General features: G+C 40.7%; 1 protein-coding gene across 4 annotated transcripts in view; it reads left to right on the top strand.

The window, feature by feature from the left end:
- The window catches only part of OTUD7A (OTU deubiquitinase 7A), a 204,036-nt gene that overhangs the window by 171,479 nt on the left and 12,354 nt on the right, over positions 1-20,203 (top strand). For all 4 annotated transcript variants that reach the window (XM_066592497.1, XM_066592494.1, XM_066592496.1 and 1 more), the window contains 2 exons: positions 7,037-7,164; positions 9,465-9,614. In XM_066592497.1, the coding sequence (XP_066448594.1) occupies positions 7,037-7,164; positions 9,465-9,614 (278 nt within the window). The remainder of the gene's footprint in view (positions 1-7,036; positions 7,165-9,464; positions 9,615-20,203) is intronic.

The raw sequence follows: 20,203 nt of genomic DNA, 5'->3' as shown, positions 1-20,203 counted from the left end.
CAGAGAAGGAGAACCGCCCATGAACTGCTGCTGCTGCTCCCACACCTCCACCAATCAGCTGTAGGTACGAGGCGGCTCTCCTCCACTCCTTATTGTACAGCTGCTGACTCCATAGCAGGGATGGAGAGCCACCCGTTGGTCGCTAGATGTGCTAAAATGTATACCCTATACCTCACTATAATTAGACATGCCATGCAGGGTTCCTGGAAAGTTGGGTGACAACTAATGGAATCATCGTTACATTGTCCCTCAGCTCTTCCAGGATCCTGAATGCCAACTGCAGAGTTATGCAAGCATTTATACCACATACATTGCTATAATTAGTCAAACATTGCATTGAGGGCTCCTGGAAAGCTGGGTGACAAGTAATAAGATCACCATTACATTTACACACAGCTTTCCTGGATCCTGAATGGCAGGTTGAACAGGGCAATTTTGGAGATTTTGAAACACTGTTACATATCTGAATCATGGGAAAGTTCAGGAAATAACACAATACAGGGAGTTGTTGCATCATCTTTCTTTTGCTGAGACTTTTGTACATAACAGCCGCCTTTGCACTGAAAAGAATGGCATTCAGGCTGCTCGCCACACTGGCATAGTACCAGAAGAAGGGACTTGGTTTCTTATTCACATGCAGTGCAACTTATTCACAAGAAAAGTGACAGGACTGTTCTGGGTCAGGGAAATCTGTTGTGTTTTAGTAGCTGCACCGTAGTCCTCCCCGCTGCGCAGAAAATACATTCTGGTGAACCAGTAATAGTAACTATGCCTCTTCATGCAGTACCAAAGCGAGTCCTGCGGCTGGATTGGCATACTGTATGTGACTCTACATGACAGATCGCTTTTTGCAGTTTCTAACAGTTGTCTGATTACTTCATACATCATCGTTGTTTCCTAGAATCTATCATCAATATGAATATTGGTCGTTTCCGCTTTCGAAACGTAGACTTAATCCTTTACGCTGTCAACTGTGCTTGTAAATAATCAGGCTTGCAGCTAGGACAGGATGTAATAGCAAGAATAAGGAGGTTTGCCTGATTGGCCCTCCTTGATTTCAGTGCCGGAGGCTGAGCGCTGTGTGGGCTTCCTCGTGATACCTGTGCTGTACAGATTGGCGGCACTGTGTGGTTAGCCATAGGATAAACCGTGCTGATTGTTGCTCCTTAAATGGCTTTATTACATGGCCACACTTCTTGATATGAACTGGCAAAGACAGGTTTTCCTATTAAGCGAGGCTTCACACACAGCATTTTTTTAGAAAACACACTTGCAGTTTTTGATGCACTTTTTCAAGCTAAAGCCATAAGTAGATTTAAAAAAGAGCGAGAATTCTAAAGGGAGGACTTATTCTTCTCCTTCCGGCTGGATCCACTTCTGGCTTTGGCTCAAAAAAATGACACCAAAAACTGCAAGTGTGTTTAAAAAAAATCCAGTGTTTTAAGCCAGCCTAAAGGGAACTTGTCATCCGTTCTATGGCTATAAAATCATCTACACCAGTAAAACCTTGAAGTAATGTGCGTTCCATATATATATATTTTGTTAGAAATCCTGGCGAAAACATATCTTTTTAAAAAATAAAAAAAAAGTATTCCCTTTTTCTGTGGTACATGCAAATCCACAGCAAGTGGTCTAGTGGGTTGGTTGGAAAAGTCTTGGGTAGCTGGCTGGACCGCCACTGTTGGCTTGCCTATCTCCCCTACCGCAGCCCTTCTCTGCTACTGACAATCCTTCACATCAGTGTTGCGATCAAACTCTCATGCACGCGTCGGTGCATGTGTGGTTGAACCTACTGCATCTGTCCACGAAAGGAACAGCTGGTCCGCAAGTTCTTGGCGCATGTGCAAGTTTTATCTTCACCTTAATGACATGGAGGACATGTCCTATCACAGTAGAAGAGAGGGGTGGTATTTAGGGAGGTACACAGCCAGCAGAGACTGCCTAGCCCACCCACCATATCGCGTAGTGGGGATTTGCATGCAGTTTGGGAAATGTGAATATCTTCTTTTAGTTTTACAGGTGTAGGTGGTTTTATAACCACAGAACTGATGACCGGTTCCTTTTTAACTTTTTTTTCCTTTAAGAATATATAAGAAAATCAGGAATTTGCAATTTACATCCTATATATTTTTTGTAAAGTGACGGTGTAAACAATATATAAAGAAATTAACATTAATTTTAAAAGCTTCCATCATGAAAGCATAGAAACAGATGCTACAGCAAAGTTTTCAGATGTATGGCCTAACTCTCCTAGCAACCCCTCCAAAATAAACTCTAGCTGTGTGTCCTAGTTCTATGTTCTTGGCTTGACTTCCCAGAACTAGTGACTCAAATGATGCCTGGGAATTGTTCCAATTATTAGTGGACACAGCGGCATGTGCCCACTCGAGGGTCAGTCAGTAACTTTACAGTTACAGTGCTATGCTGCACTTGTGTGCATATAGAAGCAGAAGCCAAATAGCGGTGCCAGAACAATGATATCAACACACACTTGCCCATGCTATGGAGACTATTGCGCAGAAGGACCCATTATATTTTCTGTCACATAGCAATGTATATAAAATAGTAACATAGTATGTAAGGCTGAAAAAAGACATATGTCTATCCAATTCATCCTTTTACACCCCAATGTTGATCCAGTAATACCCTATTTCCCTGAAAATAAGACATACCCTGAAAATAAGACATAGCATGATTTTCCAGAATTTTTGAGGATGCAAAATGATTGTTCAGGCTTTTTGAGGATGCTTGAAATATAAGCCCTACTCCAAAATTAAGCCCTGCTAACAGTTAAATTAAAAAAAAGTCAATTCAAATGGTGTCCAGGCAGCTATACATGTAAAAAAGTTAAACTTTTTTGAACAAAAATTAATATAAGACACGGTCTTATTTTCGGGGAAACACGGTAGTTAGTCACACTACAGTGCTATGGGTAAGTTATTGCTGCAACAGTGACTATGTTGCATTCCAAGACAGTGCAGCAAAGCCAGGACAGTCTGAGTCATGCACATATGTTTGACTTGGCGTTGGGTATTCAAGAGGCACATTTTACCAGCCCTAGATTACCTATGCCATTGATTATTCACAGTAGAAGAAAAAAAATGAGAAGACCGAAAACCTTGAACAAAGCTTGGAATATTAGGGAAAAGCTAATATGAGCCAGCAACAGTGAGCAGCTGACTAAACTCCAGACTCTCTGCAATCAGCAAAGCGTGATTACCATCAAATACCCTAGTTGGCCTCCGCTACGACTTGCCATATCTGTTGCCTGATTGTATGCGGCTTTTTTTTTTTTCAAAATCCATTTGCACTTGCTTGAAAGAATTAGCTTAGCAGCAGCGATTATGAATGCACTCATTAAATCTTCAGGCTAAATGTATTTTTAAATGCTTCAGATTAACGGTGATAAAAAGTGTAGCAGGCTCTAGAGATTGTCGTTATGTGCGATTATAGAGTCACATGCCCTTCTGTGGCAATAAATAGTATATTAATGAAGATATATGATGAATAAGCCAACATACAGATACCGCTTGTGCCGCCACACTTCACAGAAACCCTTCGGGGTACAGTTTACTATAATGAGGCTTTTGAGATGATGCAGTCAAGTCTTAGCGGATTTTTGCTCCCTGCGTCCGCTCATAAATTTCCTATAGAGCGGTATTAGCATACGATGTTCACATTTGTTATTTGGCTTATTTCAAATGATGGCTTTTCACCGTCAGCTGTTTTTCACCGTCAGCAATAAAACGCTACTTCAAAATCTGCACTAAATGGTGCAAGTTCGGAGGCAGGACTTCCCCCTACTGATATGTAGCCTACTGCGGTCATTTTGCTGGAAATCGCCCCCCGTGTGGACCCAGCTCACAGCACCTAAGAATAAGGTTCAACAAGTGCAGAATATCTGCACGCACACATCTTCATAAAATCACCACATCTGGAAATGCCAAAAATCTAGTTGGAAGCATAAAAAGTAGCCTATAAAATACAGGGATTACACACATTAAAAAGTATGTACAACCCAACGCCCCAAACTCTGTATTCAGTATTTTCTGAAAGTACACACTATTGGCAGCCATGTCTGCATTTACATAATTTTGTAACAAATAGAAATTGCTAAAAAATACTCTAAATTGTACATTTGCACCTACAACTTGCAGGTAAGCAGAGGTTTACGCACAAAAACAATGTAAAATAGACTGAAGTGCACAAAGTTCATCTACACCACAATCCTCTACGACAACAAGAACTTGTCACTGACACCGAGGCCCTGCAATATGTGGCTGTCATCCACAAATGTCTTTAAATATATACAGCACACCGAAAACTGCTACTATCCTACCAAAATCTACAGTTCTTGAGAGAGCACAGCATGCTAGTTACAAAAAAAGCAAAAGAAAAGACCTTACTGATGTAGATACATAACCACTTTCAGGCACGTTTGCATCAAACAGTGGTTATAAGTAAAAAAATATCCAATTCTACTTTGCAGCTAAAATACATACTCTAGCAGATCCCATATGCAAAAAACGTACGTTATGAGGAGTTCCTGCATACTACACATATGTGCTCACTGCTGTATGTGGTAAAGAAAACCACAGGAATGCACCAACTGCAGGTACATTAAATTGGGGATTATACAGGTGTGCCATTTTTCATCCCCTATATAAACTGTAGGCCTAATCAATAATCACAAAACCCCAAATCTAATCTAATGCAGTAACTAATATGGCTGTTTTTTTTCATTGTGGAACTTTTTGGAAGCAGTTTATGGGTGCATTCAGTGGATGAAAATGTTATTTCTGTCTGATGGAAATCTGTTTCATCTGTCAGAATACATTAGACAATCGTCTGTAGTGCTCATCTGTATTACATGACTGTAGCATGTAACAGGCATCGCTGCTGAAGCAATCAGTGGATTTTGTGATGAAGATCCAGTAAGTCTTAGATGGAGGTTTAAAAATGCATAAACGTTATTGATTGTGTATGCAGTGTTTTTGGTGCAACTTATTTGATGCTTTGATCTGGGCACTGGTAAATGACTAGATCATGGAGTCAATAAATGACCCAGACAGGTACAGAGGGGTGATTAGATGAACAAAAGCCATCCTCGCACTCATTTGCTGGGGAAAAAAAGATCCCCACCTCCCCCCAGCATATGACAATCAGAGAGCAAATATACTCTCTGATTGATAAAGTGAGGTGATAACCTGAACAAAAGTCAGTGTTACCTCTCCCCATGGTTCAGTTGATCTGCTTTTCACACAGGCTGAACTTCCTCCTACTTTAGTCAACGCTACAGCCTGTAGTAGCAAGGATGTGTCCCATATGTCCTTTGCTACGAAAATGCTTCACTACTGGGATATGAGATGCGTCCTTGGCAGGGAAAGGGTAAAACACCAGTTCCTAGCAGGATACAGAGAAGCCACAATGATATTTCAGAGAGGTGCAAAATACTGATTAACATTCACCTCCATCCATGAGCAGCGAGAAATGCACACAAATAAGGATTCTATAGGATGTCCTGGTTACTTGTAATGCACCATACTGCCTAATTGCTTATTGGTAACGTCCATACTATTAGATCAGGCGGATTGCTGAGCATCTACACCCCACAAAGTACTGATAGCCCATTCTTACCCCAGCATCACAAGGCCCAGCTACATCCTCTAGAAATGAGCTACATCTCATAGACAGCCCTTATTTACTTAGTGTCTGATATACTGTCCATTTTTGTAATTAGAAAGTTTTAGTGATTCAAATATTAGTTATGCACTATACAGGAAGGGAATGGACAACGTATTAATTTGTAGACAACTGCTCTTCTCCCATTGTGCCAGTTGCTCTGTACTGTTAGGCATGCTCATGGAAGGTGTGCAGAAAAAACTAGGGTTCTGGTGCGAACCAGAGGACCTAAAGGAAGTGATGAGTGAAGAATGTAGTTTTATTCTCCATAACCAGCATGTGACGCATTTCGAGACCATGTTCCCCTTCCTCAAAACAACTAGTCAATGAGTTTCAACCAGTTTATCACTACAATCATCCACCGTATGTAATCCGAGGGATCAGTGAGTGGTGAAAAGTATGTACTGTCCATCAGCCTGATCTCCCTTCAATGGACAGCACCACTTGGTAGCCCACCAGTGCTACTAGGCTAACATCTCTTTCTGCACGATCTTTTCATCCGACACTTCTCATCTGCACTTTCAACCTCTCTGGTCGTTCTACGCAGCGCTCTGACCACCTTTTTTTGTATATTTTTAAGCATGCTGACCGACCAAAAAGTTAGGCAACTTTTAGGTCCCTGACACTTGGGTACTTCAAGATCTGTTAATCCTAGCTTTCATTACTGAAAGATTGGAATACTTATTTGATGTCCATATGCAGAACTAGTCTGTCATGGTTCTAAGGTCTGCCTGCAAGTTGAGGACACTTGGCACTGAATCTTAAGAGGAGTTTTGGCAAAGAAATGTAAGCAGCTAAGACCAGAAGATGGTCTATTATATCTGGTTTCCAGCGATAGAAGGGCAGAAAAAGCAGAACTAAAGGTTTTACAGTGCAGTAGATCATTGTTTAGAGGTATCGAAGAAATAATATCCAGCAAACTCTGCATGTTTATGTACTGTCTATCAACTTTATCACCAGCCTATTCTGATATTGCAGATTGGCATGCATGTATTAAATATGTCCATGAACCATTTGTTGCAGGTTTTACTCTATATAGTCTCCACTATGGAAAGGTCTATTTAGCTTTTGATGATCTTACGAAGACCTAAACTTGATGAAGACAGGTGACCATGAATGACCGCCACTTCTACTGCATAACAGTCATTCTTATACGAGTCATTCTTATACGACTGCATATCAGTCATTCTTCTCTTACATGGTCACAAAGATTTAAGTCATTATTAGTAATCTTTATGTGGTGCAAAAATCAATGTATGAGAATGTATAGGATCATTTAAATGTTCACCTATTTGTCCTCCACCATATGTGTATATCACAAATACTGCATGGACTACTACTTTTTTTTTTCTAGAGTGGACAATGCAGAAGATCCAGTATATGAAAGTTTAGAGGAGTTTCATGTGTTTGTCCTGGCTCATATATTAAGACGGCCTATTGTTGTAGTCGCTGACACCATGCTACGTGACTCAGGGGGAGAAGGTAAGAATTTGCATGTACTTATTGCTAGTCCTGTTATACATACCACATACTTAATACATTGTCTAAATGATCCCAATTGTTTTTTTTTAATTATCGTTTGGTCTTGGGGGTATTCAAACAGTGGGTTTTATTCCACCCTCTGGGAGTCGTACAAGGAGATAAGCCGGTCTTTTTGTTCCCATAAGGCTTCTTCCTACTCTACATTTTATTCCAACTATCCACTTTTGAGGTGATTTTGTATGAGTATCTATGTATCATGCTTTATTAGGATCATCTTCTGGACTATATTACCCCAGCAGACATTTGCCCTTCCAAACTCCCACAGCAGGTTGAAGTAATATACAAATTTACTTAGATTCTATTTTGGGTGTGAATAAACGTAACCGATTTATTCCACAAAAACATCTGAGATAAAATGTCTTTGGCCAGTGATGAAGGCGAAGGCGTTAGCCATGAAGGGCACGGTCGTAGTTACATTGGAGATTACCATCAGCAAGTCTTCAATTAAGAATTTAAAGGGGTATTTTGGTACCTTTTTATCTTTATCTATTTCAAGTCATGGATCTATATATGTCACCGATGGTTGTGAATGACAAAACCGCTAGCAACAAGCACATTTCGTGTTTATGAACTTTCATATTGTATTTGTGATACTATTTTTGTGGCCTTGACCAGCCCCAGTGGCAGTCACACGACCCTGCTGTAATCCATTTTTAGGCCTTCCGTTGAGGTCATGTCATTGACATAATATGGCACCATTTTAGTCAAATCTGCATACCTTCTGTTTTGCTTTCTGTCCTTCATTGTAGAATGGTTATACCCTGGTGATGTGGCTTTGGCCAACTTTCTGCTGTCTTTTGCCACCATTTTTCCAGTAAGATAGTGGCACAAAGCTCAGGGTGATGACTACTCTTCCATTGACTGCCCCACAACAGCTGTACACTCAACCAGTCACCACCCCATCCTTCCAGAGCTGCAGGCTGTCCCGGTTTCTTAGGAGCCATTGGTGTGTATTTGCCCTTCAAGCCAAAATTTACCAGGCAGCCCCTGGTGGAGACTTTTTTTTAGTTCTTGTTTTATAGTTATGGGAGATGGTCTACTGCAAGTTGGTATTTCAGGCCACTATAGATGCATGAAGCTTTGTGTTTTGTTAGTGGTAGCCAAAGTATTAATGGAAATCTGTCACCGGGTTCACAATGCCAATACCATGGGCAACGTAAACCCGGGACAGTTATGCACACTGTGCCCATATATGTTTCCTGTACACAATGTCACTCTTGATCAGGGGTGCACTACTCCAGTCACCAAGGGTGCCAACAGGTTATGTATTCTGGATATCCTATAGTAAGAACACCCGAGGCACTGACAATAATTACATCACCTGTGCAATACTGAGAAAATCCTGAAAACATGACCTGTTGGGTTCCCTTGAAGACTAGAGTTGTGCACCCTTGCTCTAGATGATCGGGTCTGGGAGAGAGGGATTCTGCACTGACCCCCGTGACTCGGGAGTGCCTTTTTGAGTTAAACTGCGTAAATGTTCTGAAACGCTTTAGCGTTTTAGGATTAAATATACTCTGAGGTCATGAGCATACCTACCCTGGGTTCATGCAGCCTGTGGTTTGGGCAGCATGAACTTCGTCATATGTAAACCCTTTTTTGCTAAAGGGAACCTAAGAGCAGGTTCACCTTCTGTTGCCCAGACTCGTATGCCTTAATGGATTTGTAGGCAAGGCTTTAATGATAAATATACTCAGGTTTAGAACATTTTGTCAGTTTTGCATCCTTTTTGCTTTGTTATTAACATTCTTTTTTATGCATTTGTTTAAGTTTACATTCTGTGTCCTTCAGCGTTCTACTACCTTGACAGTAGATGGAAAAATACTGCTAGATTTTATATCTAAAATCTAGAGGGCAGTTTTGTCATTTGAGAACAGAAAGATAGACATTTGTCCTTGAAAAATGACCATTTGTGATATATTTGAGATGGCAGTGCTTGGGGTGATTCACTGGAGTTCTCTGTTTATCCTTCAATTACAGTTCCTTTTTTCCAACAAACAGGGTTAAGTCGAATACTGAGATTTCCATTAGGCAAGTTGTTTTTAGTGACCTATTGACATAAAGTTCCTCTCTATTGATATGATCTGTCTGTTTGATGGATATGTGATGTATCTATGCTACGTTTATATGGCACAAAGCTGTAAATGGCCCACATTTTCGGGATGTTACAATTTTATAAAGTAGATTATTTTATAGTTAGTTTTTGATATTTTATTTGCGACTTTGATTATGTTTTCCAGCATTTGCACCTATCCCATTTGGTGGAATTTACTTGCCTCTTGAGGTTCCACCCAACAGATGTCATTGCTCGCCTCTGGTCTTGGCTTATGATCAAGCTCATTTCTCAGCACTGGTTTCTATGGAGCAGAAAGATCAACAGCGTGAACAAGGTACCGAAAATGCCGTGTTACATTAATGTTTTGAAGGGAAACGCAACATAACATTTACAGTAGGATGCATTGGGATAAATGATTTGTGTAGACATGAATATTCCATGAAGCTTCTGTTGACACTAGAAGATAGACCGTATACTGTACTTGGGTTCCCTGGAAAAGAAGTCTCATCACATGGCACCACCTGTCAGCCGTTCTTGTTTTCTTGTAGTGGTGAATCAAGGATACCTTGGAAAATGGACTTTTAAAATTTCCTGTGCTGCATGAAAATAGCCTCCTAATGTTGGGGCATTAGGGAGGGGGGAAGGGGTCGATTGCTCTCCACAGCCCGGACTTCAATCCATAACCCAGATCCTCTCTTGCTCAGTAACCTGCATGATATCTTCTGCATGCACTGGACGATAGAAATCTCATGCATTCTCCATGCCACCATGGACCGGCACTTGCGCACATCTTGTGGGTACAACTGTTGTTGATTAACTTTTATGCATTTCTTAAAGAGTGAGTTAATGGGGGAAAACTATAGTTCCATAATGGCTGTTGTATTGTTGTTTTTGTAACACTTACCATACAGTAAAAATACTAATTCAAATTCATTATACCTAGTATTACAAACACGGCAATTTTTTTCCACAATGTCAGTATTTAATGAAGATTTTTTATTTTTTTTTGAGGGGGCACGGAATGGTTTTTTGTATCTTTTTAGTTTTTTAAATAAGCTTTATTTAGATATTCTGATTGCCCATACAATTCACTGCAATACTTCAGCATTGCAGTATACTAGTGCATGTCTATGATTTACTGACAGTCTACTAAGGCATGGAGTGCCCATGAGGTAATAGAGGGAGCCCCTTTCATCTATCAAACCACTTACATGCTGTGTTTGCTATTGACTGTGGCATCTAAAGGGTTGGATGGTCAGAGGTTGCTACATCCATAGCAGCAGTTAAGCTGACTAGGTTTGTACAGGTTTGCACTGCGTTTAAACAAGAGAGTTGTTATTCACCAACAGCAAACCAATATCTGGAAAATGATGAGAAACCGAGACACAAAGTGTGTTAGAAAATCATAGAACTTTTATACAGTGATTAAGGATTATTTACATAAAAACAGAAAAGCTCTTTAATCAATGATGGGGTTTTACTACTTAAAGGCTCAGGACACTTTTTAGGTGCCAGTTTTTTTTCACCTAAAGGCCGCCTGCAGACGAGCGGATCGGATCCGGCAGCGAGAATTCTCGCCGCGCGATCCGACCCGAGCGCCTGCAGAGACGAGCGCGTACTCACCCGCGCCTGGCGGCCCCGGCTCTTTCATGTGCCGGCTGCCGCGCAGCCGGCGCATGCGCAGACCGGAGCCGGCGGCCAGGTGAGTGCGTGCCCCGCAGAAAATTAGAACATGCCGCGGTTTGTTTGCCGCGCGAGATTTCGCGCGGCCAAACCGCGGCCGTCTGCATAGGAGTGCGTATTTTAATGCACTCCTATGCAGGCTTTCAGCGGCGGAAATCCCGCGTGAAATCCCGCGGCGGGATTTCCGCTCGTGTGCAGGCGGCCAGATACAGGTATTTGGGACTGACAATCATTTTTGCATTAGTTTTTCCATATCCTATATGTACACACTGCTGACTTATGTCCCATTTAGACTGGATAAGAGTCGTCTAAGCGACTCCCCAAGCGCTGAGGTCACCGCTAAGGTCGTAAGCGCTTGTGCAGAGCGTTTAGACAGTCGGAACACCGCTGAATTGCAGGCCTCTTGTTGGCTTCTCATTCAGCGCTTCACCATTTATGTAAAGTGCTGAGCTGGGAGCATTTACACTCAACGAGAATCCCGTGATCCAGCGATGGTGTTAAGTGAACAAATAGTAAACAGGTTTTTTTTGTTGTTTTTGTTTTTGTTTTTTTGCGGTACGATTATCACTCAATTTAATTAGTTTGAACGAAATTTTGAGCGATAATCGTCCCATGTAAATGGCACTTAAGTCTCAATAGATTGGTCAGTGAGGGTGACTGATAGCTTAGTTTTCAGCCCTCATCTCTTCTCGCCTGCACTTTTTATCAGCTAATTTATGACCACAACAAAGATTAAACTTTATCCTGGTCAGAAGTTAACTGATAAGAAAGTTTAGTAAAAGGGAGCAGACTGAAACTAAACCATCAGTCCAGCTTCACTGCCAGATCTGCTACTGAGACTTGCAGTGTCTATATTATACAATCATACGTAGAAAACAAACTGCAAGATTTTTAATCTTCTGGTTAATTTCTAATGAAAACTCTATTGCAAAAATGATTGTTGGCCCACAATACAAAAATTCACATAGGTGTCCATAGCCTTTTCTACTAGATCTCGCACAAAGTTGCTGCTTCAGAACAATGCTTTGTTTCAGATTTTTTTCTTAATAACTTTTAACCCTCTCCAATCCACTGTCTGACCTCTAAAGACATTATGATTTAAGGCTGTACAGCTCCGATGTTGGAAGACGTCCGTCAGGGTTCTCTTACTGTATATTGCCAGCCTCTCTGCTGTCGGAGCCTATCCAACATGTCATCTCATGCAGTACTGGCTTTAGCCAGCATATAGAGCTGCTGTATAACGGCAGAAAAAGATTAAGCCCCCTGGGAAAACCAGGACACAAATTGGATTGGAAAGGGTTAACATTATTATACTTCTATATAGCAACCCAGTTCTTTAATGTTGAGAGAACTCTTGTCGTTGTGCAGCATATGAATCTGTATAGTGTTTCGTATTGTCTTCCGTGTAGAGATTGCTATTTGATGTGCTTTGAAGAGAGTGTTTTATTTTAGCGGTACTTATAAATAAATTATCAGTTTCCAATTTTAGTGTTGCAAAATTATCAGAAAAACTTCTCTTTTTCTACCTGATTCTGCCATTTAAGATCTTTAGAGTTGTGAGACTGCTACATATTTTGCTTTTAGTGATTATTCAATGCGTTGGACCTCACGGGGAATGGTTTTTAAAATCCCAGTGAGGTCAATTAGTGTAATAAGTATAATATTTTTCACTAATTGGTATGTTTTTTTAAATAGAATATGGCTATTTCTAGTAGTATAGAATGCCCTAACACTTAAAATGGCTAAGTAGTAAACTTGGATTGGTTTTAAATTATATTTTCATAAAAGTATGCTTAGGTAGATCGAAAAGGAGCATTGCTTTCTCAGGATATGCTATAAATTTCTGATAGATGCAGGTCCCAATCGAATACACAGGGATCTTTTCCATAATCTATTTGTATACAACAACTCGGCATTCTCTGCAACAATTGGTAAGAAGGTTTCTTCGGCATCATTGAAGAAGGTTTCTTTAGGCCCCCTGTCCACGGGCGATACAAGAGCCGCCGCCGATTCTCCGCCGGTCAGCCCTATCTGATAGATAGGCTGGCCGCGGAGAATCAGGGCAATTCGCAGCATGCTGCGAATTGTCCACCGCAAGCGTAGAATCGCAATGATTCACCACTCGTGGACAGATGCCGGCGCTTTCCATAGCAATGCTATGGAAAGCGTCGGCCAGCGTGATTCGCCGGCGGTAAACCACGCCCGTGGACAGGCACCCTTACTGTAAAAGCAGTGAGACTATAAAACTCTTTACCTGAATAAGATGTCATGGTCGATTCACTGAAAGAGTTCAAAACGGACCTGGATGACTTTTTTGAGAGTCAAATTGTTACATGTCATAGTCATTAGATTGTTGATGGTTTGTAAGGCTTCATGTCCACAGGCAGATCGGATTCCGCATGCGGATCCTGCAGCGGAATCCGACCCTGCCTACATCCAGCAACCACACGTACCCATCCAGGGCTTCTTTTTTCTGTACTGCAGATGTGTGTGGAAGTGCCAGCCGGCAGTACAGTTTGTTTGTTTTCTTTAAACTTCTGCTTTCCCGAGAATCGGGCCATGGACCGGACGGCTTCCATTAACTCCAATGGAAGCCGTCTGTGCGGGAACCACATTAAAATGGAGCATGCTGGGATTTGTTTTCGGGACCAAAAGATCCACAAAACAAATCTGCATGCTTTAATGCAACTGCGGACACCCATACTCCCCTATGCGCAGCTTGAATTGTGGATCTTCCGCGCAACGAATCCGCCTGTGGACATTGGGCCTTAGTCCAGGGACTTATTCCGACTGAGCTATTTGGAGTCGGGAATAAATTTTTCCTGAAGATGAGGAATATTGGCATTGCCCCACTGCTTTTTTGCCTTCCTCTTGATAAACATTGCAGGATAATAAGATTCAACTGGTTTGACTTTTATGTCTTTTTTTAGTTTTTATAGCCTTGCAAACTTTTTCTCTTACAGTGTCAAAACCGTTCACCTCAACCCACTCATCACATTTAGGCAAAGAAAGCACTTTTTTACCCGTACCATTTTCCATTTGATTTGGAGGTTATGAAAGCAACTGAGCAAGTAAATGTGCTCAGCCTGTCTTTGGTAGTTCCCATAGAACATAACTGATAGAGTCGTGGCAACTCTCCATTCATTAACCTACTGGTTTTATTTGTCTGTGGTCACCTCGTGAAGCTGTAGAGGATTTGGAGACTCTTTGGAGTACATAAAGTCCAAAAACATTTCTAGACCAAACCTACTGTACACATAAAACATGATAACGACATAGCCTTATGGGTACCTGCAACAACTTTTTCGGTAAGACTTACTTTTTTGGCCCTCTCTCAATTAACCTTAATAGTGCATCTCACGGATCGAATAAGGGTGGTATGTTGTTGTTCCATTACACGATCTCCATAATTTCAGCATAGATTTTTCTCTGTCTCTTGCTAATTGTAAAAGCCGTGCATACAGGAAGACAGCTGCATCTCCATGATTAGAGTAATCACAGCTCTTGCAACTTTTTTTTTCTGTTTTTGAATATGCAAGAGATTAAAGAAGAAAAGCTCTCCCGCAGCTGGAAGTTGTTGACAGGCGTTTGAAGCCTCCCTGGAAGTAGTTCTTGTTTACAATTAGATTTGAAATGTGTCAAAAAATAGTGAAGATATGAAAGAGTTGTAGTCATTATCAACCTATCGTTTCACCAGAGATGTCTGGGAAATCATTTTCCAAGATCATACACAATGATAAATTGTATTTGTGGGATGTTAGGTGGAATTAATGCATTTGCAATCACATAGTGTTAATCTAAGACTTTGCTAGGGTTTAGGATACTTCCCTTCATGGACTGAATTGTCCTAATTGTACAATATGTTACACTCAGCAAGGTATGCCCAGTGGGGACAAATATATTATGCCATGCATTGCTCCTTTAATCTGTGCAATCTAGAAAGGAGTGACAGATTCCCCCAATATAGTTAGAATGTAAAAAAAAAATTACAACTCTTTTAATTATCCATCAAGGTAGTTGTCTGAAGGCTTGTTTTTTGTGGGACGAGTTGTAGTTTTCAATTGTATGATTTAATTGTTAAGAATTTCTAACTGGAGTAAAATGGGAAAAAAACTATAAAATTCTGTAATTTCTGGGGACGGGTCTTGTTTTTACGGCATACACACTGGGTAAATAATGAATTATAACTTTATTTTATGGGTCAGTACAATTTAATGCGATACCAAATTTATATAAATATTAAAAATTTTTATAGTACAAAATAAAAAAAAATTCTGCCTTTTCCCGCCATCTTCTGAAAACCATAACGGTTTTATTTTACCATCAACATAGTTGTTTAAAATTTATTTTTCAGGATTTTCTATTTGTACTATTATAGAATACATTTTGATTGTGTGTGTAATATATAACTTCTGTAAGACAACATTTAAAACCTGAATACAGGGGCATAGATAAGTGTCCGCTCTAGCATACCTCTAAATACTGCAGCCACCATATAATAGCCAGATATTAGTGCTACACAGTGGTAATGTTTACAGTGCAGTTACCTCCAGTGATCACCGCTGAGGTTTCCTCTTTTTGGTGATATTTGCTTTAGGTCCTTTGGGCCGAGACTGCCAGGAAGACTTCTTGCAGTCAAGGACTACACCTTCCCATCCTGCCAATGAACCTCTCAACAGTAATACTTACCCCCCCCCCTCTCTGTGGCCCCAATAGTAATACTGACCCCCTCCCCCATCCCACAAGTTCAATGGTAGGTGATAATATAAGCTTTATTTAAACCAGCCTGTAAAGTGTTTCAAGGCTGAGATGCCTCTTCCTCAGACAGCTGGATAGTGTAACTATATATTTTAAAATAAATACTAACAAACAGAAAAATAAAAACACAAAAGAACAATAAGCAATTATAAAAAACAAACAAGTAAATGAAAACAGATTTCAAAGTCTCATCTAGAGATCTCATAAATTTCAATGTAAGCATTAGAAAACTTGAATAAAAATGTTATAATAGCGCAATTCACAACCAGTAAAATACCATTGCCCAGAATCACTGCCTGTGATTGGCTGAGCTCTGTGACCACTCACAGGCAGCGCTCAGCTGTCATTCAATGAATGGCTGAGTGCTGCCTGTGATTTGGCTGACCGACCAGCCAATCGGACACAGCCCTTTCAGGAGGCAGAGATTTTAAATCCCCGGCTGCTGAAAGAGCTTCAGAGTAGTGCAGAGAGAAGACAGGCTGGACGCGCCTGACAGCGGCAGAGAAGTGAGTGTGTGTGTGTGTGTGTGTGTGTGTGTGTGTGTGTGTGTGTGTGTGTGTGTATATATATATATATATGTGTATATATATATATATATATATATATATATATATATGTGTATATATGTGTGTGTGTGTGTGTGTGTGTGTGTATATATGTGTGTGTGTGTGTGTGTATATATATATATATATATATATATATATATATATATATATATATATATATATATATATAGATATATAGATATATATAAAATTTACACAGGCTGGGAATGATTTTCAGGGAAGGGCTTATAGTTAAAGCCCTTTCCCAAAAATCCCTGAGGGGGGTGCCACCGTTATGCTCCGCCCCTGATCACATGACCGTGACGTCATCACAGGTCCTTCATCCCGAGTGAGTGTCATGCTTGCCCCTGATCACATGTAGGGGATGTTATCAGAGGTCCTTCATCACTGTGCAGATTACGGGCGGACTACATCCCTTACAAACACCCTGCACCCTCAGTTGCTATGGAATACTAACAAACACCTAGCCGGACAGCAGCCATGTGCTTATAGGACTTGTGATGACATCCTTGTCATGTGATCAGGGGCAGAGCATGCATCTCACTCAGGATGAAAGACCTGTGGTGATGTCATGTGATCAGAAATGGAGAATGTAACTCACTTGCTCACGGACGGACAGGTGGTCATTAGTATTTTGATAACCTCTGTGAAACTAGATGCTGGTTCAGAAGAATAGGACTGGTGCAAAAGTAAAGAAGAAGAATCCAGTTTACTAACATAGTATATAAGGCTAATAGAAGACATGTGTCCATCCAGTTCAGCCTGTTACCCTGCAGTGTCCATCCAGTTCAGCCTGTTACCCTGCAATGTTGATCCAAAGGAAGGTAACCCCCCCCATGAGGTAGAAGCCAGTTGTCCTTTTAGGGAAAATAAGTTTCTTCCCAACTCTAAATCTGGCAATTAGAATAACTTCCTGGATGGTCTTCTCATATAGGGAGGTGAGACCTTTTGGGCCCGTAAGGCTCCAGGGCCCGGACACAACTTCATTCTCTGCACCCACTATAGTTAAATTGGAAAACCCTTCTGTATTTAATCACTTGTGTTTTACCTTCTGCCAAGTTGGCAGGAAGTAATATAAATGTTTGCTTCCTGTAAATCTACATCAAGGCAGAAGGAAAATATTCAGAGAACATTTGTATTGATCGGACCAAACAACAAAAATCTTCAGCGTACTAAAGCACATGGGCATTGTGGAGATGGTCTGTAACAGGAAGCTGATGCGTGACTGGCACTTGGGTCAAAGAATGGTATATTTTTGCTTGCTCTTGTGTTACTGATCAGTTAATCATTATTTGTATTCAGCTGTAATATAATGAATGATTGGGATTGGTTCTATGTCCATATGAATGATTGCTGTATCCAGTCATTCTGTACAAGGCTTCAGACTCAAACATATTAATATGGTCGGCTTACAATGTAGTAAATTCTTAACAGGATGTTGGAAAAGTTGTGTAGGATATCCAACATATAAATACATAAAATATGTGGGTTCGAACTGACACCTAGGTTAAACCTCACCACATGAATGCAACAAGTACTTGGGTGATAACCTCTTGGATTGAATGATTTAGGAATCTAAATGAGAAGGTTGGTCTATTACAAATAAATACATATACTTTATTTAGGGTTTCCAACCAAGGTCTTCTGGACGTCTTGGGGTTCCTCTAAGCTAGGTCATGGGTTCCCCAAAATCCAACACTATCACTTTTGACAATGGAGATTGCATGATCAGCCTGGGCAGAGTTGCTTGGCATGGGATAGGCAAAGCAGTCAATGAATTTTGGATGAAATACAGATTGTAAAATGCTTTACACTCCCATATGCCAAGTTTTTTTTGGGTTGAGAATGTGAGTAGTAGTTTGTTTCTAGGGGTTAATTGGCAACTGTGACCCATAGAGTATGAGGAATTGTTTTCCATGTATTTGTTAGCTGTTGAGTCGTTCACGACTCAAGGCAACCTTAAAGGGAAGTATTCTATATACATCTTGAGAAATGTGTTTTGTATGGTATTAGCATATCTTATAATAATATAGACCAACTGAATGCCTCAGTACTAACTGAGATGCTGGGGAAATATGGGGAACCTTGTAGAGCATTAGCAGAGAGGTCTGGAGAATTGGATACATTCCTGCACCAACTAATACTAAATGCTTATTCGAACCTGCTTGGCTGAAAACGTTGGGATGGAGCCAAGCTGGAGATGCCTGAATTTGAACCTGAGGATAGTGTGACAACTATAAAGGAGGATAAAGTGACTTAAACATTTATAATACGGTATGTTGAAGTCCAAACTGGCAAATAAAGTAGTGACTCTACTTACTGTAAGTGTTGATACGCGGGGATCAAATACAGAACATTGAAGAGATAGTATGTGTCCAGCAGTAATCCGGTCACTAAGAGAAGTAATCTCTGTGACTCTGAAATATAGAATGATGGGCATATGTGATTATTTTTTCTTTATTTTTTTTTCTTTATACAGACTGTATTCAATACTTGTAAATAAAAGGCAAAGTGTATTGGCGACCACTCCTTTTTTAAAATCTACTTTAAAATTTGCATGTAAAACACCGATTTTTAGGTGAATTACATGAAGTGTAATGCAGCATAAGATAAGATGTTTGCACTCAAACAAAGCCACTTAGTAGTGAAGGGAATTCTTACTTTATGCATTCTGTGTGCAGTATGCAAATTGTGCCCCTTGAGCCAAAGAGATGGCGCCATCATTCCTCCCAGTCAAGACAACATGGCAGTAATCCAGCCTCTTCTTCCACTCAGCATCACCCTCTGCCTGAGTATGTTGGCGCTTCTAGCACTGAAATATTGCCTCCTGCGGCGTCTTCCCGTACATGTGCGGTGAAGCAAGGTGTAAACACCTCAATTTCACCAGCGCACCACCCAAGCACAACATTCGCAAGATTCAAGCACCAACAGTGCTGGCATCCTCAAGCAGAGGGGATGGCGCAGAGAAGAGGAGGCTGGATTACTGCCATGATGTCTTGACTCTGAGATATGATGACGCCATCTCTTTGACTCAAGAGGCCACAAATGCCTACTGCATACAGAATACATACAGTTGGAATGGCTTTGTTGAAGGGGGGCACGTGTGGTGGACTGCTAATGTTATGCTGCACGACACTGATGGTGGCTTTAGAATTAATTTTTTGGTGACCGGTTCCCTTTAAATAGTTTAATGTCTATTTTACATGGGACGACAGTTGGCTAAACACTGATGTCACTGCTAAGGTCGCTGGCGCTCGTGCAGAGCATTTAGACAGACTTCGCCACCGTATCCTGGGCCTCTCGCTGACTTCTTACTTAGCACTTCACCTCTTATGTGGAGCGGGAAGCGTTTACATACAACGAGAAACCCGCGATCCAGTGATGGTTTTTATGCTGATGAAAAGTCAGCGATTACAACTTGCAAATAAATAGTGAGTGGTTTCTGTTTGGCATTTACACTGAATTGTCACTCAAATTCATTCGTTTGAATGAATTCTTAGCGATAATCGTTACGTGTAAATGAGTCATGGGGCAGATCACACAAGATCACATATTTAGATAATGGAGATACCATGGCTCCTCTATCTCCACATGACTGAGCATGCCCACAACATTCTCCCATAGAGGCAATCGCTGTTTTCTTATATGCAGGTAAAACCAATGTCTATGGCAAGTGCTCAAGAATGGCGCACGCAATAATCAACTAGAAAATAGAATTTAAAAAACATACAATCGTATTAGAAAGGGATTGTTTCAGCATATTTTAGTGAGAGAATGGTGGTATATATGAGCTAAAAGTGTATATACAACTATAAACCCCTACTGGAAGTCAGTCTATTAAATACGTGCCTGTTAAGAGCCAGAATACCAAATACTGCAGTTGTTGACCCCCTTCACAACAAAAATGAACTCTATT

This window comes from Eleutherodactylus coqui, chromosome 2 (genome assembly GCF_035609145.1).
Source record: "Eleutherodactylus coqui strain aEleCoq1 chromosome 2, aEleCoq1.hap1, whole genome shotgun sequence".
Lineage (NCBI taxonomy): Eukaryota > Metazoa > Chordata > Amphibia > Anura > Eleutherodactylidae > Eleutherodactylus > Eleutherodactylus coqui.
Note: the sequence above shows the minus strand (reverse complement) of the source record. Positions and strands in the feature narration are given on the sequence as shown.